Source organism: Lissotriton vulgaris, chromosome 7, assembly GCF_964263255.1.
Source record: "Lissotriton vulgaris chromosome 7, aLisVul1.2, whole genome shotgun sequence".
Lineage (NCBI taxonomy): Eukaryota > Metazoa > Chordata > Amphibia > Caudata > Salamandridae > Lissotriton > Lissotriton vulgaris.
Genome location: NC_141695.1, coordinates 1,545,574,226 through 1,545,597,508, shown reverse-complemented (window position 1 = coordinate 1,545,597,508; position 23,283 = coordinate 1,545,574,226). Strand labels below are relative to the sequence as shown.

Below are 23,283 nucleotides of genomic sequence, written 5' to 3'. Positions count from 1 at the left end.
AAGGTAAGGAACCTTCAACTAACCTATGTCTTTTATAGATACATCATTATCGAAGGTAAGTAACTTGTTCTATAAAATCACAAGCACCAACAGAGTAAGTAAAAGGTAGAATTCTACCATGCTGCTAAAACAGTGAATATATGCAGATATATAGATACATGTCTGTAATCCGGCATACTCCTAGATTGCTAGCCCTAGCTAAGTGTACCTAAGTGTACTTAGCATGTATGTGGGTGTAGAGCCAAGAATCTCCCTAGGAAAGAGCCATCCCCATTACCTAATGGGAGAGAACGAAGGACCCTGTCTTGGTGTCGAGTTGGACACCCCACAAGGGATGTCAGACCACTGCGTGCTGGAGTGTCTGCGTGTAGGGACTTCAGTGTCTCATGTCAGTATGGAAACTTCTCCTCCTGTTTGCCCAGCGAAGACGTGGCACTTATATATCCAAAATTTACCCTCAGGGGTTCCACCTAGATGAGTCATGGTACTGCGGGCCTGTGGTCCAAGGATGACATTAGCAGTGACTTTTGTACAGATTTAATATGCAGAAGATGGTAATCCTGCTGCGATACTAATTATCCTCATACATAATAAATTAAGCTAGTTTTCAAAGAAAACCACACAACATTTATTCAGCACTTAACTAGGTAAAAGGTCAGAGCCAAAGCCATTACGTAGAGCAAGGTAGGAGAAATGTAGTTAAAAGGTAGTGCAGCTAACTAGGAATTTACTGGGGTGCATTGAGCTTCATAACATAGTAATTGTATGCATGAGTGCGTGGGTGTCTGAATGTCTGTAATGGTGAGTGACTCTATGTGCAAGTGGCTGTATGGATGAGTCAGTGGCTGTTTGAGCTGGTGTTTGGTTAAGTGAGTGGGTGTATGAGTGGCTGCATTGAAGTATCTGTGTGAATGACCAGATTTGCCATTGCTTGTTCAGTTGTGTGAATGGGTATGTACGTGGTTGTGTGGGGGGGGGTGAGTGCTTGCATGGGTGAGTGAGTGGGTGTGTGAGTGACTGTGTAGTTAATTTAAGTGGGTGTGTGAGTAGCTGTATAGGTGAGGACTGGTTGTATCAGTGATTAAATGGGTGAGTGAATGGTTGTGTGAGTGGCTGTACAATTGAGTGAGTGGTATGTGAGTGTCTCAGTGGAGGAGTAAGTGGGTAGGTGAGTACTGGTTTGGGTCTCTGAATGGTTATATGAGGGGTTGTGTGGGAGTGTGTGTGTGTGTGTGTACAAGAGGTTGTATGGGAATGTCAGTGGGTGTGTGAGTGGTTCGGTGGATGATGTCATCAGTCATGTCATTGACTACGAGTTATGTAATATGTGAGGTCATAAGGAGTGCATTGCGGGTGCATAAGTTATAATTAGCTCAGGTAAATATAACTGCCAAATTTCACTTGTTTTGTACGAGTGAAATCTGAGGCTAACCATAACTTCCCAGTAACCTTTGGTTTTGTAACTGAATTTCTGAGGCATTTTTAATTCTAATTTATAGCTATAACGATCCTCTAACCTTTGTTGCTTTAAGTGAATTTGTAAGTTTTTTCCAATTCTATTTTCTAACTATAACATCCCTATGCTATGGTCATGCTATGGTTTTTTTAACTAGTAGTCATGTTTGCAGAATGGTTGAGAAAGGTGGTGCAGCCTCCGACCACCTCTCAGGAATCCTGCTATATCAGACTTACCGGAGGTAACAGGAGGGCTTCTGGGCCCCCATGAACCCTCAGCATGAAATTAGCATTGAAAAAACATTTGAAATTCACTGAAAAAAAGATAGATTTCAGGGACAATATAGTTAGAAATTAGCATTTAAAAAACCTTAGAAATTCACTGAAAAAGCACAAGTTTCAAGAACGTTATAGTTAGTTTGACATATCACTCGTACAAAACCAGAGAAATTCGGCCGTTATAGTTAGTTCAGCTAACTATAACTCGCGCCTCCACAATGCATTGCTGATAATGTCACATATTACATCATGCATGACATGGTCAGTGACATCACTGATGACATCACAGTTGATATCTCAAATGACATCATCCAGTGACTTTGTGTTTCTATAAAGTTTAAATATGTTTTATATATGTGCCAAGGTGTACTGAAGAATGAATGGGTGTATAAGTGTCTGGATGGATGATTTAGTAGGTGCATTACTGACTGTATAAGTGAGTGATTAAGTGTGTCTTACTGAATGCATGGGTTAGTGACTGATAGACATTCACACAGTTTAGTTTTTCAGTTGGTGTGTAAGCGGTTGCATGGGTTGGTGAGTTGCTAAATGAGGATCTATATGGGTTATTAATTGGTTGTCTGAGTATCTGTATGGGTGCCTGAATGTCTGTGTGGGTTGGGTGCGGGATGTGACTCTGTGCATAGATATGTGAGTGGATCATTCACTGGGTTTATGGGTTCAAGACTGCATCTGTGAAAGGCTGTATGGGTGGGAGTGTGTGTGCATTGGTGTGTTGGTAAGTGAATAGAGGCCTCAGTGGTACATGTGTGATTAACTGCATAAGTGGAAGGAAGTATATGTGAGTGTCGGAGTGTATAAATGACTATATGGGAGAGTGAGTGATTGTGAGAGTGGCTTTATGGATCAGTGTGTACTTGTATTAGTTATCATATAAGAGTGTAAATATGTGTTAGTATATGTTTGAATAAGTGAGGTGGTGTGTGTATAACTGTATAGGTGAGTAAATGAGAGTGTGAGTAATTATTTGCATGACTGACTAGGTATGTGAGTAACTCTATGGATGAGTGGGGGTGTGTGAGTGTCTGTATAGATTTGTGAGTGCATATGTTAATGCAGTATTGATGGTTGACTTCATGTATGAGTGACTGAATGTTTGAATGAGTGGATGTGTGTGTAGACCTAGGAATTAGCGAGTGGGTATGTACCAACTGGTATTGGTATGTCTGTGGTTTCGAAAAAGGTAGTTTGTATTTTAGAGTGGGTGTATCAAAGATTATATTAGGATATGAGGAGGTGCATCAGATTATTACGTGGATGATGTCATCAGTGAAGTCATTTGAGATGTCAACAGTGATGTCACTGACCATGTCATGAATGATGTAATATGTGACGTCATCAGCAGTGCATTGCGGAGGCGCAAGTTATAGTTAGATGAACAAACTATAACAGCCGAATTTCACTGGTTTTGTATGAGTGAAATGTCCAACTAACTATAAAGTCTCTGAAGCCTGTGTTTTTTTTCAGTGAATTTCCAAACCAGAGTTTGATATGACAGCCGCACAGCTCCTGCCCTGTCATAGCAAACAGCAGTATCATAGCAAACAGCAGTGTCCCGGGGTGGGCGCCCTGGGACACAGCAGGAGCTTGCGCAGGGGGTCCCAGGGCCATCAACAGCTCCTACAGGGGGGACCCCTCCCTTAATTTTCAAAGCCCCAGGGAGGTGGTGGGAGGGCTTGGGGGTCCATAAACGGACCCCCGAGTTTAAATATACAGTGCCCCGGTGAGGTGGTGGTCCTGGAACGTGTGGGGAGGCTTGTGACCTCCCCACACATTTGTTTTAATTTAATTAAGAGCCCCGGGAAGGTGGTGGTCTCCGGGGCTGGGGTGGGGTTGCATGTCCCCCCACAACTCATAAATGAAGCCCTAGCGAGGTGGCAGTCTCAGGGGCAGCGTGGCATTTTTTCAGTGCCCCCGGGACCTGGCCCACCCGGGGGCTTAAATACAATGAATGAATAAAGTTCATAAAAACTTAAGGAGACCACCAGGAAGGCCCATAATAGTCGCATGTGACGGCCTTCTTGAAAATATGTCAAAATATATAGACTTCTTTTTGCAAGAACATGTAAGGGGCTGGGATCCTATGTGCAGAACACTAGTGATTTCTTGAGAAAAATCTGGGACATTGAATGGAAGGAATCATATTTGTTGATTGCACTTGATGTTTCGTCCTTATACACATGTATTAGAAATAGGGATGGTATGAGGGCGATCGAATACTTTCTCATGAGAAGACCTTTGATTTATGCGCAACATACCAACATGCTGCAGAAAATGTTACTGTTCTGCTTGGAGAATAATTTGTTTTTATTTGACTGAAAACTATTTCAGCAGATACAGGGAGTTGCAATGGGGGACAGCTTCTCCCCCAGCTATGCCTGTTTATTTATGGGCTGGTGGGAGGAGCTGGTCCTCATGCGTCAGCATGAGCGGGCATATGAAACCAATATTACCATATGGTTACGTTATATTGACGATTTATTTATTGTCTGGGACGGAGAATTCGAAGGTTCTACCGAATTCATTAATGCATTGAATGTAAACTCAATCAATTTACAGTTCACCAGCCAAATCAGTAAGGATGAGGTCACATTCCTAGATGTTAAACTTAATGTGGTGGGCAACAAATTGACTACAACCCTGTTTAGGAAACCAACTGCGGGGAATACCCTTCTCCACGTGACTAGTGCACATCCCCAGCATTTGATCAAAAGCATCCTGTACGGGGAGATGCTGTGCATCAGGCGCAAATGCAGCAAGGAGGATGATTGCAAACAGAAACAGGAAGAAAGTCGAAAGAGGTTTCTCAGTAGAGGGTATAAAGCTCAGGACATTGAGGAAGCTGTTGTCAAATCTAGGAACATGGCCAGAATGGATCTCATGCAGTACAGGGTTAAAAAGACCATCAAGCCAGGTATAGAGGAACCGACAAGGTTGATCTTGTCCTACTCCCGACAGGAAAACAGATTAGGTCTATTGTAAAAAGAAATTGGCCAATTGCGAGAGGCTACCCTATGATAGGTAAGCTTCTACCCAATTATCCGGCTGTTTCGTTTAGAAAAGCTAACAGCATGGGAAGTATGCTTACCAGTAGCAACCTTGATACCAGAGCAAAAGGTACATGATTGATGGCAAGAAAAGGATTCCTTAAATGTGCAACTTGTAAAGCTTGCCAATATGGTATGAATACAACCAGCTACACAACGGCATTCAATACCAAGCAGTGAAGCATAGAACAGCATCTCACATGTAGAACAGAGTATGATGTATATGTTTTTACATGTAGTTGTAAATTACAATATATTGGAAGCACAAAGTTACAGGCAAATAAAAGGGTCTTACAACACATGCGAGCAATCACAAATAGTGATGGTAGTTAGCCTATAGCGAGACTTTTTAAACAGGTCCATAATAATGATTTGAAACATCTTAAATATTTTGTCATAGACGCAGTGAGCCCCCAGAAAAGAGGAGGGGATAGAGAGCTTAAACTCAGAAGAATGGAGACATCGTACATTCTGGAATTAGACTCTAAACACCCCAGGGGACTCAATACCAGTGAAGATTTACACACGTTTCTATGACAGAAAAGAATTGATATGAACTCGTTAACTTTAATTGTGCGCAAAGTTTTATAACCATTTGTCGCAAATTTCTATACACTGCCTTTTATGTATAGATATATATTTTTTCCAAGGGAGATATTTAAATATTTATATTTATATATTTATTTATGGAGGTAAACATTTTAGGACTATTTATGTATTTATATATGATATTTATGATTGGATTTTAGACATGGAATTTTTGGAAAGTATATTTTATACATCTATGTTTATGGTCAGACATCCCAATATATTATGATGAATGTGCATGTTGATTATTTATTATATTTATTATGTATTTATTGTATTTATAGTCCTTTGCAAATTTGCACTCTATAAAGATATGATATCTTCCAGCTTTTAGTTTGGTCAACAAGAAACAGAGAGAAAAAAATACATGATGTCATTTGCAGATATATGAGATAAAGAAACGCTCAAATGAGGTACTTATAAGTAAAATATATCTGTAAAATATGGTAGTTACTGAAGTGATGCACTGTTTATTGTTATGTCTTCTTTGGGTTCAGGGGTTAGGTTCAGCACATTATTATTATTTTTTTGTATGTACAAAATATTATGGGTTAGCACGATTTTTTCAATAATCAAGGTATCAGGACATGGTTGGAGAATTCTTTTTGATGATTGCCATATAAATTAAGCATTTAAGCTGAAATCTTACATAAACAACATTTGGATATATGAAGCAATAATGGATTGAATACTTACGTGCATTTAAGCAGTTATTCTCCTTTATTCAAATCTGAATGTAAATTTAAATAATTTAGGCAACAAATGTTAGAAATGATTTATCATTTTTTAAGATATGTGGGCTATTACATGCAGTATTTTTACCATGTCCATACTTTGTTTTATATGCTTTTGCACTTTAAATAGCGGTGATTGATTCAGGAGGGTTGTCATGTGATCAAGCGCGTAGTGGCAGAAGTGGCTGAATAAAGGATATTGACTGCGCAATACTTTGGGCCCACGCTCGTTTTTTCTACAAATGAATTGCAAGTTTGAGTAAGAAGATATATATATATATATATATATATATATATATATATATATATATATATATATATATATATATATATATATATATATATATATATATATATTTTAAGAGGCGTGGTATTAAGAGGCGAAACCGGTTGCTGTCTGAAGAACTCTCCCCCGAAGAAGGCCGATTGAATGGCCGAAATGCATTGGGCAATAATTTTAACCTTGAATAAAGAATGAAATTCTCCGTGAATTAGTGCGACTCAGTCTTTCCCAGTCAGGGAAGGTATATATATATATATATATGAAACAATCTCAGCTTTCTCTCGCCTGGAGCCCAATCCTGGATACCGTCGGCGCAGAAGAAGAGAGGAGACCCAAAGTGCAGGTGAGCAGTGTTTTATTCAATTGTGGAAAAGGCGCACCTCAGCATAACGTTTCGGCCTTCACAGAGGCCTTGGTCACATGACGCATGCAAGGGAGGAGGCAAAATTTAAAGTGCTAATGCCATTCAGAATGTAACACCATTGGTTGAATATGGTCAGATGTAAAATGCCATCAACAATAGACATAGACAACAGATTTGAACTTTGAAAACTCGCATCCCGGGATAATCCCTTATGGAGTTTGTAATGTGCAACAGAGCAATGTGCAAAGTACAAATAAAGTGCAAATAGTGTCATCAAAACAATTGAAGTATCCAATAAATAACAATCATTGTTTTATATAAAACACGATGTTAAAATCAAAGTGTAAAATATATATATATTGATAGTTGATATTTATATATATATATTTTTTTTTTTATATATATATATATTTTTTTTGGTCATTCTTCTAGCCTGATTGGAGTGGATCATGTGGAAATATATATATATTGATTTCTCTTACCTGATACATACTTATATTTTCATTTTAAAGAAATGCGTAGTACAGTTTATTCCCTGTGGTGGTCTCTCCATGCATGGGTCACCTCCGAGAAGACTCCCTTTTGCCTCATTCTATATGTCAAATTCCATGCCCTTCATCACCATGTTAAAGCCCCTCCATAAGTGCCTCCACATCCGGGGTTGTCTGAATTTGCGATATTGCCTCACAGAGAAAGCCTTCCTAGGTATCAGTAGGAGCATATATGTTGCATGTGATTGTGTGTGAGTGTTACAATATTCGTACCACGAGTAGTCTACCTGGGAACTCAGCAACAGTGGACAATACTATGCCATTAAGTTTATTGATAAGTAGAATGGCCAGAGCTCACCTCTTAGCTGGGTTGGAGAGCAGGATGTTTCTAGTGAACCAACATGTGCAGAGCCAGTTCCAATTTCTTTTGTGCAGGTGAGTTTCTTGTAATAAGCAGATGTCACAGCTTGAGTATTTGAGCATATGCAGCACAGAGCCACACTTCACTGGGCCGTTAAGGCCCTTTGTGTTCACGTTAAGTATGTGGTAAGGTTGGGTATGGTAGCAAAACATCTCTGCTGGTGGTAGTGATTGCTGTTGTCTACAGCTCTGTGTGTTTTCTGGCAAATGTGAAATGAAGACAGTGTTATTATGCAGTGGTTGGGTCCACAATTTACCTTGTAAATGTCTCAACTAACATTAACAGGCTTCCACTCCACCCAACAGGAGTAATCCGTATGGGCTGTGAGTCAATAATATACCCATAAGGTCCATGGTCCATCTTGCCAGTCACTTGTGTATCTCTTGGTTTCCCTCTGGCCCAGTCCCCCTTAATCTGTGGGATTGCGTCTTTACAGCTTTGTTCCCTCCTTTAGGGGTGGATACCTGGCTGTTGATCATATTCTCATAATCTAGGCGCTGTGTCATTGGTCTGCAGCTTGTTCAGAATCGCTTGCCACTTTCTTTGCATCTCGTCCTCTGAGGGTTTTGCTGTTGATCTTTTCTGCGCCACTCTTTTTCATTTCCTGACTCATCCCGGGGGCGTTTTGCCCTGGAAGTGGTACTTGGATGGATTATAAGCTTTGCCGGATCTGAGAGCTCAAGATTTTCAGCAGCCACTATGAGGGAAAAGCTGTGTGGGCCTCTCAATTCCTGCTAAAGAGCAGTTTGAAGGCATGCTCCCAGTGCTATTTCAGAGCTTTACTTTGAGGGAAGGTGGTGATTAGCTTTAGTTGCCAATGTTGTTTTAGGGTGCCCAGTGCCAAGTCCTGGTAGAGAAAATCTTAGCACACTTGACGAGCTGTTTCTATGATAGCTTCCTTCTGGCGAACGTAAAGCAGGCAGGCCAAAATATCTGGCAGGGTGCTGTCAGAACCACGCCCTGTTGACTATGAGTTCTGTAAAGTTACATGTCAGCTATTGGGAGCTCAGGCAGTACCTGATGGAATAGGTGTTACACATACATCTCAATATCCCCCGCTCGCCTGCTTTCTCACCCGAAGGGACGTAGCAGAGGTTGAACCTTTGTGATCTTCTTTCCAGGTCCTCAAGGTGTACCTACACTGTATAGTTTTGGTCCTGTAAGTCAAGCAGCTCCTGTCTGTAGGAATCCAGTTCCTCCACTCTGGCATCGCTGGCATCCTTAAGCATGGAGATTATTTGCCCCAGGTACCCCATGTCATGTTGCATACAATTTGACTTTCAAGACTTCCGCTAAGAGCAGTGTAATATCCTGGAGATGTTTATTAAAGAGGCCCTCCTTGAAGACACTGGTTAATGAAGTTCCGCTCTTGTTGGTGTGAATCTCTGCAGAGAGGGCACTCTGCTCTCCCTCATCTCAGTGCGTATCAGCTCTCTGTGAGGGATCAAGTCGTTTTGTGGGATTTGTGGACTGCCATATCCGAGGAGGTTGCCGGGAATGTCATCAGGATGCAACTTCAATTTGAGTGATCAAGGTTGCCTCACTTCTAACTTGTCGGCCCCAGGAGGCCTGATTGCCAACATTCTGGCCTATTGACGGGGTCAGTACTCTCAAAGTTCAAAGCTGATGCCTGATGAGGCTGGGTTAGCAAACAGGTGTTGGGCTTTCCACAGTGGTTCTCCAGCCAAGCCCATAGCTCTGAGGAAGGGTCCCAGCCTTTTCTCTGGAGTCACTGCCTTCCCAATAGCAGGGAGTTGCCAATTCCTGGTCTCTCCCGCCGCAGTAGAGGGGCGGAGGCAAAGGTAGGCTCCACCAGGGCCCAGTCCTCACTCGGGGCCAGGCTCCTCCAAATGTGGGTGCCTGCCTGAATTTCTTCTGCAGCTCTCAGACTGCACTCACCTGGCTCGATCCTCTCACCTGCTTGTCTCCTTCCTTGGTCCACCCACCTCTGGGGGTCATAAACGACCATTGTTAAAAGGGCAGGGACACCTAGTGGCCCCACTGTAGTGCTGGTATCGCCCAAGAGCCAGCCTGGTCGGGGGCAGAAGCTGGAGTGGTCCATGTCAGAGAATGGCTCTTTCTACCCTGGGAACGGCTTCTCTGAGTGCAGGTGCCGATCCAGGTTTCTCACCCGCTTAGGTATGTGAGGCAGGCCCCATCGGCACCAACACCATTTGCACTCACCCTACGCAAGCTGTTCATCCGGTTTTTCTTCAGAGGCCTCGACTGGGGTAGATGCAGCCGCTATCAGGAGGCAGGATACCATGCGGCCCGCCGCAATACCAGTGCTTCCTGGATGTGAAGCCAGACCCATTGATCTGCCATTCACAATGCATTCAGCGGTACACCACAGGGGTGCCAAGCTTGCACCTTTTGGGCCACCCGGAAGGAGCCAGTTGTGCTGAGTTATGCCATCCCATCGTGGGCAAGGCTCCGTCCATTGGGTGGGGGCAGCTTGGTGGATGGAACTCGAGGCTAGGTGCGGAGTGAAGAAGAAATGCTTCTACTCCGCCGCCATTTTGGTCATGCGCCTTTCTTATAACTGTACACCTCCGCTTCTGAGATAACGAAGATGTCATTAGCTTCTAGCACATTAAACCTGCCCACTTCTTACAGTCAAGCTCATCTTTAATGAATGACTTGGTTTTCTTCTGGAGATTTGCTACTGTTCTAAATGTTTACCAAGCCATAGGGTTGTTTATGATGTATTGCCATACACTCGCCGCACCTTAGCATTTTCAGCATTCCTCTAATTTGATATGTGACGTTTGAGCTAAGTCAAGACAGCCATTGATGAGACTGAAGCAAATATCAGAAACTGCATCAATAAATCATATTAAATCATATGATTCATATGATTCAGCTACAGTGGATACTAAACAACTGGGCAAAGAACTCTCTGCAGTTAACTCTCAGGATAGTGTCGTCCGAGCAGTCCAAGGCTCCCTCAGTGGGGAAGTGGATACAGGGTTGTGAACACAGGCTCACAACTCAGAATGTTCACATCAGCCGTAATAGATCATTGTCCAGCCAAACATTCACTTTTATGAAGAGAAGTATATTATTTCTACTGCTAACCACACAAGGCAAAAATCTGACATTCTCAAATAATTACACAGTCCTCCGCTGAGGTCGTGGCGCTAGTGTTTCTTTGGCGATTCCCTGTCCCATTCGGCCCTCGCGTTTTTTGATCGTGATTATTCACCAGTAGTCTGAGTCTCAAGAGTCCACTATGGCTGTAACTTAAAGTCAATATTGTTCCAGTGCTACCGCGCTAGTTTAACAGAAAGTTCCTGTGAGGCTGACAAGCTTAAAACCCGTCTTAACTGAACTGGCAGGTGTGAAGCATTCAGAGTTCCTGAGTGTTTCCGTCCATGGGCACTCTCAGACGCTGCAGATGAAATCAGTGGTGAAGTGGTAGCAGCATAGGAAGGACCTGAATGATGGGATCAAAATGGAAACGGAAGTGGGAACCCGAAAAAAAGGTGTTTTCACCTCTTATACCATGTTTCTGCCAACCTGAGTTTGGCATTTTCCCCACCACAGTTGCTTCGATGGAAAGGCACATCGCAATCAGGACGTTGGAAATGTTGGCGGGACTCCCTCCAACAGCCGCTTCTGCCTCTGACACAGGAGAAAAATTATGGCAGAGGTGGTGGGACTGCGGCAGTGTTTTCTCCAAGGACCGGCCAATATCTAAGTAGAGCGGGCTGACTGCCAAGATGATGGGTGGAAAGACCGCCAAAAAGCAACGGCTGTACAAGTCCCGCCAAGATCTAAATCGGACCCTAACTCCTCCTACTTCAAGTATGGGAATCCCTAAAAGGGTTACATTCCCATGCAAAATAAACCTCCTCCAGGATAAATGTATTTGGAGGTTAATGAGCTTGCATGTGCACAATAAATCATGCTGGAAATTCTACTACTATCAAAGGCTTCCTAGTGATTCCTGCTGTACTGGTAAGGCTTCTAATAATATCTTTTGTCAAACATCCTTAAGTTTACTTACCATGTTTCTCAGTACAATTTGGCTAATAAGGTTAAGAGATATATTTTTACAGCCAATCTGTAAAGAAAACTATTATGAGTACTAAAACATTTACAATAAACTATTGAGATTTTCATAATCCTTTGTGTGTAATCTGACTTTCCAAATAGAAATGGTAAATGTATTGCATTTATATAGTTTCTCATCATCTATTGGCCAATTTAGTTTCAACACAGTGCAGTGTTATTTTTAGTAAAGCTTCTGTAATTTTTGGAGTCCACGGTGATATGAAGAACAAAGAGGAACTTTCCTCCATGCGCTTCTAAATGAAGTATTTAGAGGTCTCAAAAAATTGTACTTGCTGTAACTGTTGCGGTGTCATTTTATCCTAAAGAAACATGTCGCCTCAGAGAAAGAAAGGGCCAAAAAGGTCCAGAGAAGTTTTAGAATCCTCTTTCTTTAGATCAAGGGATTCATTTGATGTTATTGCTTGTTTCCACTGTGAAACTTGTGCTACAATTATATTGGCATCCAATCAGATTTTTGTTTTTTTAGATATTTGATTAGACGTTCCTTCAACCCACTCACAATAGGCCTGTGTTAGTGCATTCTGATTGACTGCTGGTAGCATTCAGAACGACTGCTGGTAGCATTCAGAACAGCCCTTTCTCAAATTTTGGAGAATACCCACAACTTGCACGTCATGTTCATCTTGCAGCTCACTGTCAGGGACCCACTAAATCTTTCCCCCTTCTTGCCTTCTCTCCCACAACCGAAAAGCCACACCATGTTTTTTTTACGAGAATAAGTATGAGGGGAGTAGCAAAGTTACACTGGAACCCTCTCCTCATGGCATTGCATTGCTATTGGCGGTCTCAAGTGATTTTGCCCTGAATTCTTGTGAGATCATGCGTTTTATGGGAACTTGTGAGAACACAGAACCAAGCAGCCATCTTGGGAGTACTTTCCCTTGATATTGATTAATTTCAACGACTTACCGGTTGGTGGTTCCTGTCGAGAAACTCTGAAGGCCATCTTGAGATGAAGTTTTTTGACATTGATGAATCATGACATTCTTGGCAAAGCTAAACTCCTTAATAAATCCCGAAGAAAGAAGACAAATTAAACATAATGCTAGCAACATTAAGACTGTAAAATGAAGAACAAAATGTACATAATTTAGTGGATTCTTATTTGCAAATTCTTTGGAAACTTAAATACGATATGTTTATTGCAAACTTTAGGAGATAAACCCTGAGTAATTAATTTAAGGGAAAAGTAATGTAGATGTAAACCTTGGATTCTTTGTAGTGCACTTTCCTATTAAAGATCTCGAGCATTATTGTACCTTTGCAAAAGTACTTTTGGAGGTGAATTTTGAGAGGCTAGCAGTTAGAACAGTGGTTACCTACAACGCTGGAATAAAGGACAGTTAACAAAAAAAAATGTTGAGACATTTTAAGTACTTAGTTAAGTTTGACTGAAAATTATCCGAGAGCACCAGTGCAAGAAGGACAAGGTAAAAAAATATTTTAACAACAAAAGAGAAAAAGAAGTCAAGTCAATTTCTCTCAGAATCGAATACCTTATCCTCATAAAAGGCGTAGGTGTTCCACATGAGGATTACATGTAATGATTATCTGACAAGAGATGTAAAAAGAAGTATGAAAGATCAAGTAATGAATTGCTACTTTGGAGCTCTTGAAGTTTTCACCCCTGCAGTGATGTTTCCCCCATTTTCCTCCTCCTCTTGCTTTGACCACTCATTTACCGATTACATTTAAAATCTTTGGAGAAGGTGGCTTTAGGATGAAGGTGCAGTAATCCACATATTTCCTGGAAGAACCATAAAAGGATATTAGCTCCACCGTTATTAGTCTTGTCTACTGGCTTTGTAGTCCATTGCAGACAAAAGATGATCCCTCAATAATTGTGGATTCTAATTAGGTTTATCGTAGACTAAAAAAAATATTTACAGAGCACAATCTGTTTACTTGTGTGTAAGACTTTATTGTGTACATTTATATTTATTACAATAAAAGCAAGTGAAATAAAAAGAGAATACAAGTGAACAACTGGTTCCATCAAGAGAATCTAAATGTATTTAAAAATTGCAAGCATCATGGATGAGGCTACTTATAGGAATAAAATCTCAAAACCTAATTTGGCGCTGCAGTAATCAGCTAACTTGGTCTATCTGTGGTACATAATGCCTAGAAATTACATCAGTTTCCCAATCGGGCCATTCGATTGTAGAGGAAATTATAGCTTGGTTGCTTCTGTCGTAATTTGTGCAGAGATTTCTGTAAGGATTTGTAATAAATACCTGCTTTGGATATCCCTCAACCCTAGACAATTACATGGTAAGTGCTCTAAGGTTTTGTCGTGATAGTTTCACAGCCTGCAGGACCCAGCGGGAGGCCTCAAACTGCTTCACCAGGATGTAGAGAAGTTGAAACCTTAGAAATGTTTGCATTTTTTCTGCCTCCAAGTTGAAATCAATATATTATTCCCTAGGTGTGATTTGATTAGGTAGTGTGTATGTTGGTAAATGGACGACCTGGAGTGAGGCCTGCAGACCCTTTCTGATGTTCTGTTTGTGGGTGAGTTTACCTCTTCTCAGCTGATCATCGATGGGGGGAAGGTTGTATTCAGTTAGCAAAGCAAGAGAAAAGAGGCTGACAAACAGTCGAACTTCAGTTCTTGTAAAATCAAACCCTGCTTGGAGCCGTTGCTGGAGTGTTCGCTGTCACAAAAGTTATTGATTTTTTTGGATACTTAGGCATATTTTAGTTAAGGATGGTTTAGTTCAAGACGAATCATAACATGAGGTGTTGACGCTCAGAGATTAAATAGAGATCATGCACTTAGCAAAAAAATGTTTTGCTTTTGTCGATTTGCTTCTCTATGAGTGCTAGTGCAGCGTATGAAAGAACCATAATCAGTTTAGCACTTATTGCTGTAACTGTAGGACTTAACACTCTTCCCCCATATACATGAGCAAACCTTTTCAGGGAATTTAGGGAATCTAGGGGAGAGGATGTGGCCTAACGTCTAGGGCGGGCGGGCGACATCCAAACTGGGGAACCAGATTCGAGTCGTGGCAATGACGCTCAACATCCTGTGATTCTGGGCAAATCACTTAGGGGAATATTATCAAGAAACAGTGTTAAAAATATCGCTGTTTTAGCAGCAGGAAAGTGCCGCTAAAGCGACGATAATGGGCTTGATAATATGCCCTTGTGAATTCCCATAATAGCCCATGTTCTGGTGTGAACATGGGCTCCTATTGGAATTCTCAAGGGCATATTATCAAGCCCATTATCGCCGCTTTAGTGGCAGTTTCCTGCCACTAAAGCAGCGATAATTTTAACCCCGCTCTTGATAATATGCCCCTTAATCTCCCCATGCCTATCCAAAAAAAATGAATGTGTCCTTGTGTAACACAACTGGTGGGCATGTAAAGCTTGCTGATGCCTGATACCTTCAGGTCAAGTTTGCGGTATATATAACTATGAGTAAAAAATTATAATAATTTGGTTGCCATAGCAGATATAGATTCTAATTTCTCAAGATGTTTTGAGGACAACAGTATGATGTGCAATGTCAAGTACAGGTACTCGTAGGTGGCCTCTTGTCTCGACAAACTCTTGGCTGAGTTTCCAGTGGAACGTCCGAGGCTGCTTCCAAAGGAGAGAATATTTGTCTTGAAAATGTTGACTGAAAGTCTGATAGCCTGGTTGAAATTATGAAGAGCTTAGAGTTGTTTCTGTAGACCTTTTAGGATCCGTATGCTAGATTCCTGATTAATCTGTCACCTAGTCTCGGTGCAAGGAACTCATGATTAGGAATATAGGAGCCTATATCCAATATATAAAGGCAAAAGAGTAGAGGGGCTAAGATGCATCCGTGTTAAAGACCATTGTCAGTGTTTGCTCAGGGAGATATAGCAGACTTTCCTGGTAGCTTTACCTGAAGCCAAGTGTTGGAGTGGAGAGACAGGATCAGGTGTAAAAGTGCATTGTCTATGCTGAACGTTTAGAAAAAAGTAGATTTCATTTTATTTTATCAAAAGCAGTTGAGTTCTGACCTAGTTTTTGCAAGTATTAAGACTCTGTGCAATGTACCACTGCTAACCAGTGCTAAAGTGCTTGTGCTCTCCACTAAACATGGTAATGTTGGCTTATCGTCAGTCAACATATGTAATGTACTTATAGGTCCCTACTAAAGTGGTACAGCATGTACCTGAGGCCTGTAAAAGCTCTGGCAGGCAGGTATGAGGCATTGTGAAAGGGCTAATTAAGTGGGTGGCACAATGGTTTAATGAGTAATGGCCCCATAGTGCATGGGGACTCATTTTCTCCCGCTATCCCTCGATTTTCTATATCAAACCTTACACCTTCTTCTCGTTCAATGGCTCTAAGAAATGCCTTGAAGGCTCTAAACCATTCCTTCAAGGCAATGGTCTAGATATATTTAGGAGTTACACACGCTGCCCATGGCCATCTTAATTTGACAGATGTGAGCCCTACAAGGTCAATTTCTTGATACGTTAGTGTTTACATGTACCTTGTAAAAATTCAGCAATAGTAGGCATGAGGCTTGGTGAAAGGGCTATTAGGTGTGATCAAGGCTCACCAGAGCCGAAACCCGTCAGGACCGAGCAGGCAAATAAACGTACTTTTTGGCACTATATGGTGGTCCGTTTCCGTCCAAGCGTGCAAGCTAAGGAGTGACGGAGTGCTGGGCTAATACGTGTGTACACCTCAATAAGCACAACAAAACACCGTTTGTTGATCAACTTATTTTGCCTGGTGAACTCCATTGAAATTGGATTGTGCTTTTGTGACCACTGTGTCTGTAGTCAAGTATTTTCTTGAAGTGACTTTCAGCTTCTATTGCATATTGTGACCCAGCTGAGTTGCCTTATCCTTTACGTTGAACATTCAAGCTACCAACCCTCCTACGCCATTCTTACAGTCACCAGGAGAGCCAACCATTGCCTGGAAGCAATGGTTTAGAGCCTTCAGTGTATTTCTTGGCGCCATTGATGGCTTCAAATGAATCCTGATAGGAAAAGATGGTTGCTTGAACACTTTTTGGGCCTAGAGGCTCAGGAAATTTTGATGAGGAACTAGATGAGTGTGAGGAGGTGGTAAAGATATTAGAAAAACATTTTTCAAAGCTTCTAAATTTGGTTGCATTTTTTTCGAGAGAACAATCTGCATCCGAGTCAATAGACATGCAGGTAGTCTCATTGGGTGTACTTGCAGCCAAATGTGAATTTGAAAACTTTACAAATCACTTGCTTAGAGACCAATTAGGAACTCAGTGTCACAATAAAAAAAATATAATAAAGGCTGCTTACCTGTAAAGACCCTCCATTAGATGAAGCTATAGAAATAGCTAACAGCATTTATGATTCAAAAGAATATGCCAAAGAACTTAATGAGCTGGGTGATGCAGTTTTACTTGTGAAAGGAAATAAACTGAATGCGAACAAACAAGGAGGTGAGAGAAGAACCTTTAACTCTGACAATATTTGTTATCAATTTGGATCTCATTTTCACATATCTTTTTCCAAACAGTGCCCTGCAGTGACTAAAGAATGCAATAAGTGCTGGGTCCCTGGTCATTTTGCTAGGGTGTGTCAAATGAATGCTAAGTAAGGTAGTGTGATTCTGATGAAGTGAAGAATATTTCTCTTTGCCCAGTCCTGCATCTTCAACAGTCACTAACAACGGCCATTCTAGATTGCGACTTTGTTTGATGACTTCATGTGGGAGTTTAAGACTTATTGGGGCATCATTCACCCCATGACCCCTTTAGTGAAATTCAAGGAGTGAAAAAGGTTACACAGGACGGGTTATAATGGTAGCAATGTATTTTTTTTAAACATTTACATAGAGTATTAATGTGGCGAACAATGTGTCAATGTTTTGTTAAATATAAACTGAAAGTTGCCACCACAAGAAGTGTAGAGTAGGAATGTACATGTATATAGTACTGCTAAGAAATGCGAGCATATTAAAACCACCAGTGTCTCCATCTAGATCAGTGATACAGTAAATGGTCCTTGAGTTTCATCCTCTGAGACTTAATTTCTGAATTATTTTTGTTCCTAGTTCTCAGGTGTTTGGGGATTCCGACCCGTGTAGTCACCAATTTCCGATCTGCGCATGACACAAATCAGAATCTATGCTATGACCTGTGTTATGACGTTTCCGGACAGCTCTTGGATGAGGATGGTGACAGCATATGGTATGGCCAAATGGCATTTTGCTCCGTGTTTCATTTTTTGCTTTCTGGCCAGAATATATCTACTGATGCAGGTATTTACTTGCTTATATTTAGCTTCCCGGTTTTCTTCCTCCAACAGCAAAACGGTGGATACTGCAGGTAATTCACTGAATAGAGACACTGGGTCTTATTTACAAAGGTATATTCAGTCTTAAACAACTAAGGGGCATATTACCAAGAAATAGCGATAATTATCGCTTAGCAGGGTTAGCGGCAATGATTTTCTCGCCGCGCTTCGGCGATTTTTATTGCTTAGAAACCTTGCTATTATCAAGGTTTATCCCCTAAGCGATAAAAATCGGTCGAAATGCATGAATATCGCTGAAAAGTCAGCGATATTCATGCATTATCGAGCTAATGCTCTTAGCCATGTTATCCACCTACCATTGGATAACATGGCTAAGAACTGCTCTGGGCAGGCGTTAGCTTTTGGAGATATTCGCGCTTAGCGCAAATATTTCCAAAAGTAGGTAATAGGAGATAGCGATGTTAGTGACTGTTTCCAGTCGCTAACATCTTGGCGCACCCACTTTGCATGTCATTAGTGATAATTATCGCTGACATGCAATGTGGGTCCCAAGATGCTCGCCATCTCCTACTAGCTGTCTCTAACTGGTATTAGCGACAGCTAGGTAATAGGGAGATAAAATTATCGCCACTTTAGCGGGCAAAATTCCAGCTAAAGCGGCGATAAGGCCCTTGGTAATATGCCCCTTAATGTTCCTTGTACACGCCTGACCAAATTCACAAAGGGAATTTCGGCAGATGTAAATGCAATGATTGCTGTGAAATCCACAAAAGTAAATCTTACTGAAAGGGTGGGAAGTGGGTGTTCTAGGTTATGTTTGCCTTGGATGTTGTGAAATTCCCACCAACATACTTTTGAGGACTTTAACTAACTCCTCTGTCACCCTTTTCCACACATGGAATCATCTAAAGATTTACTCCATCCAAGGGCTGGAGCAGCTCCCCTTCAACGAAGAGAGGAGTAACGGGTTCCTCCAGATGCGCTGGGAATTGATGGGAAGGTATTTCCTCATGTAAAAAAATATTTTACTGTAGAGAGTAAAATGTGCATTTACACATGAAGGAGCTTTTCGGGATAAAAGACGCCTTTAGGAAAGCCCCATAACATTCTCAGGAGTACTCCTTGAGACCTGGTCCTGGTATCATTTTCCAGGCATACTACTGTCAATGTTTGTAAATTCAAAAATCAATTCTAAAAGTACGTTCAGGTGGACATCTAAATCTCCACCAGTACTTTTACATTTTTGTTTGTGAATAGGGCCCTAATGCAGCTTGCCAAAACATAGACAGAAAAGTATACTATTATGTGTCTGCCTTTTCTACAGGAAGATAATTTTTTTTTGTTACAAAAGTAGTGGAGGAGATGCAAAGCTGCACAAAAAGGAGATTGCCACTGAAAAGGATGTCAAAGTGGCCAATCAAGTAACGTTTTTAGGAGAGAGATGAGCTTTCTGATATGTTTGGATCGTATTGCAAATGCGCATGTGCCAGTTTAAGGCAGCTGCCCTATGAATACTCTCCTTGTTGTCAATTCATGTCAACCTTAACTTCACTCCCATTTGCCATGCTGCACATGGAAATATCTGTTGGGTAGGATCTTCGACCATCTTTGGGGAAGGAATACATACTACACTTCACACTGGAAAAAACAGACATGCGCAATCTTCCCTTCAAGTCTCCCCTAGATTAAGAGCCACTATACCAGTGCATTGGCAGCTTCAGCATCCCCAGGGTACACGTTACGTTTATTTTACCACTATCTGTACCAATTGTCTAGAATACCCTAGCATTCTCTTGGCATATTTTAATTAATGTAATTTGTTTAAATATTTTCATATTAATTAGTCTTCAGTTAACCACACCTTTATTGGCATATACCCTATTTCTTAATTAATTTAAATGAAAGTGGATGTAATTTAATAATTCTCCTAACTCTAACATTATTACTAATCCTTAATTAATTTATATTTCAATAAATAGTTATACTTAACTTAACCAAATAATAACCCTAATTCTAACCGTTAAGTAGTTTACACTAATTTAAATTAAATATGTCCTGTGGTGTAACCCTGTCATACTCAAACTCCAAATGAATTCAATTACATTGAATTAAATAACAGTTAAATAATTATCATCTGCCGGACCCTACCACTAGCCTACCCCTTTATTTATTTTTATGAATTTAAATTCAATACAAATTCAGTCATCAACCGTACCAATTCTTACCCCAAATGAAATTGAATACCATTAAAATAATTATCCTTAGCATAGCTCTAATACTAACTACAAATGTAATGCTTAATTATTTAACTTTTAATGAAAATAAATGTAAATACAAAGTTGCACTTTTCCTAACTCTAACACCGTTTATAACCATAAATGTTCCCTGAACAATTACATTTTAACATACACCTTATGCTATCTATAGCTATAACTAATTTGAATTGATTTAAAATAAACAATAAAACATTTCCCTAGCCTTTAATTCAAGTAAGTGTATTCATTTTAAGTATTTAACCCTCAGTCAATTTAAATTAATGAATACTATTGAATAAACTCTTACCCTAAATGTAATTATTTAGCCTAAATTAAATGTTATTGTCCTTATCTAGAATATTGTAGTGGACATCTCTTTTGTTTTTAATTAATGCATTTATACCGATGTAGAGACCCATTGATGGAATACTATTGAGGTAGTTGGGGTATACCATAAGCCACTGGTTCTGCATGTTTTCCATGGTAGGGCTGAAATGTTGGAACCAGATTCCCATTAAAATCAAAATCCTCTCATGATCCTATTGTTTCAGCTGAGCTGTGTTCTTTGACCTGTGTGCATGTTCTTCGGTGATAAGGTTGTTATATTAGAGCCTGTAGATAAAATGCGGTTAGAAATCCTATATATGAATAATGGGATATGACTAAATCTGATAGCATGGTTCCCATCGACACTACTTCTTGTCTCCTTCTTCTGCAGGAATTTCCATGTCTGGGATGAATCCTGGTTTGCCCGACATGATCTAGATTCTAAATCCACATACAGTGGTTGGCAAGTTATAGACTCAACTCCTCAGGAACAAAGTGCAGGTAAGACATGGATCATCCACAAAGGTGTATTACCGTGAGTTATGGTGGTAAATTGTGTTACAGGTCTTGAAAGTTATTATGAATGCATTAATCTGGGAAGAAGAGAACAGATTATTAACTATTCTTCAGTTAGTAAGCCATTGTTACTATTGTCTAGGAAACTGCTTTTGAAAGCAAGATTTTGTTTCTAAGGATTCAGATGTGGGGCTCGCTGACATATTATGAAGTGAATATTCGTTTATCTTAGATGTTTACGAATTGCAAATTAACACATTTTTTGGCCTTGACTTTTTTCCTTTGGATGCATATTAATTTAGATTTGGCACCAGTATGCAACAGCTCTATGCATTGGAATGAAACAGACATCTCTTTTTGATACCCTCTGTAGTTATACATTACTATCAGTCTCACCTCTTGTCTATGATGCATTCAATGTCCTAATATGACTCCCTCATCGCCCCACTCTAGCACCCTTTTTACTTTACTGTAACTAACCACATAATCACATGCAGTACAGATGGATACAGCCTGTTCTGTTTGAGACGCTAATTCATATTCTTGTTGTTTATTTTAGTTGGATAGCATACGCTGCACATTAAATCATTGGTGTGTTCTTGATCTCAGGATCTGATTGTAAAACAATGTGCCTTTCATTCTACTAGACACGTATAAACACATATTTCTCACCTCGGAATATTCTCTAGGTGTCAGACTGATGCTGACAATCTTGGGCAGTACCTCTACGCATTGGTAGGTGGCGTTGATCAGATCTTCCATGGTAGTAATGTGATGCCCATATAAGTCCCATCTCATTGCACCAACATCAGTTATTTTCTCTCTGTGCGAACACCATAGATCCAGGGAGATACCTCTGTCATTTTTTGACCATCATTTGCTACTTTTTTTTGCCTATTTTATTTACTATTGCTCTCAGTGTGCTAGCAGCATGCCCCTACAAAACCTATGGGGTTTAACTCTTGTGGGGAACGTTGCATGCAGATGTTTGTGCCTGATACTAACTCCAAGGCCTGTGCCAAGTGCAAATCAAAGCACCACAAGGCAAATCATAAGTGGGCGACAAAGGGCATGGCAGCGTGGCATAAGAAGGCTCTGTGCCATTCTCTGTCTTGTCTAAGTCCAAGAAACACAAGAAAAAGAAGTTGAAATGTTCTTGGGATTGTCTGTCTCAATACCATGCTTCTATGCCCCACTCCAGCACTCCAACTGTGAAGCCGGCATCATGGCCTCTCAATGCTACCCCAAGTTTCCCAGAGTGACACCCACCCAGTTAAAAGAATTGTACGATGCCATGTGCGCTCCCTCTGGTATGCATCTGGGGCCCACGGAGTCACAAGGTACCCTGGCTGGGTTACTGTTGGCTGGTCCTCCCACAACCCCTATTAAGCCCTCTGGCTCCGCCCCAGATCCAGACTGACGCCAACTCCAGTGTTTTCTTCAACCCCTTTGCTGCCCCCTCCAATGCCTCCCCCGGCGCCACCGGCACTGCTCGACAATGAGCCTTTCCTCACCTCCAAATCTGAGCTGACTACAACAAGGCAAAGTTTGACACCGGTGCCCTCCAGGCCCTAGCAACCTGTGGACTTCCCGCCAGTAGACAGTTCCTACCTCCATGAAGGGGAAGCAAAATAGAAAGGGTTAAGTCCCATAGAGGCGGACCCTTAGCCAACTGAAAACTGGTACGAGGTGCTTGGTGATGCCAGTGGTTTGGACATCTGCTCAAACTGTGGCATGGTTTTCCCTCCAGGCCTGGTTTCGGAGGAAGACTTATCTTTTGCCATTGTGTTGCGCTGAGCAGTGGAGGTCCTTCACCTACAGCTGCTGGCAGTAGAGGAGAAGACCAAGATCTTAAATGAGGTGCTTCACCCAAGAAAGGGTTCAGCTGAGCCCTTGCTCCCCTTTAATGAAGCCCTCACCGACATTCTCTGGGGTGCCTATGCCAAGCCTTGAACAGGGGCTTCTGTGGATGGTATGCTTGCCTAATTCCATCTTCCTGGCACAGGAGAACCAGCCCTTTTCTCCCAGCAACTCTCCCCTGAGAGCCTGGAAGTGCAGGACTCAACATCTAAAGCCAACCCAAATGCATTTCTTTCCACCCCATCGATCAGGTAACCCAAGAGGCTGGACTCATTTGTGAAGCACGTTTTTCTTCCACCATTATAGCCTTGCAGATGGTGGACATT

General features: G+C 41.2%; 1 protein-coding gene across 3 annotated transcripts in view; it reads left to right on the top strand.

Moving 5' to 3' along the window:
- Positions 1 to 23,283, top strand: part of LOC147705976 (protein-glutamine gamma-glutamyltransferase 6-like) — a 362,985-nt gene that overhangs the window by 274,306 nt on the left and 65,396 nt on the right. For all 3 annotated transcript variants that reach the window (XR_015297612.1, XM_086932433.1, XM_086932432.1), the window contains exons 7-8: positions 17,797 to 17,932; positions 20,973 to 21,082. Coding sequence is in view for 2 of the 3 variants with exons in the window: in XM_086932433.1 (XP_086788559.1) it covers positions 17,797 to 17,932; positions 20,973 to 21,082 (246 nt within the window). In the remaining variant the exon portion in view is untranslated. The remainder of the gene's footprint in view (positions 1 to 17,796; positions 17,933 to 20,972; positions 21,083 to 23,283) is intronic.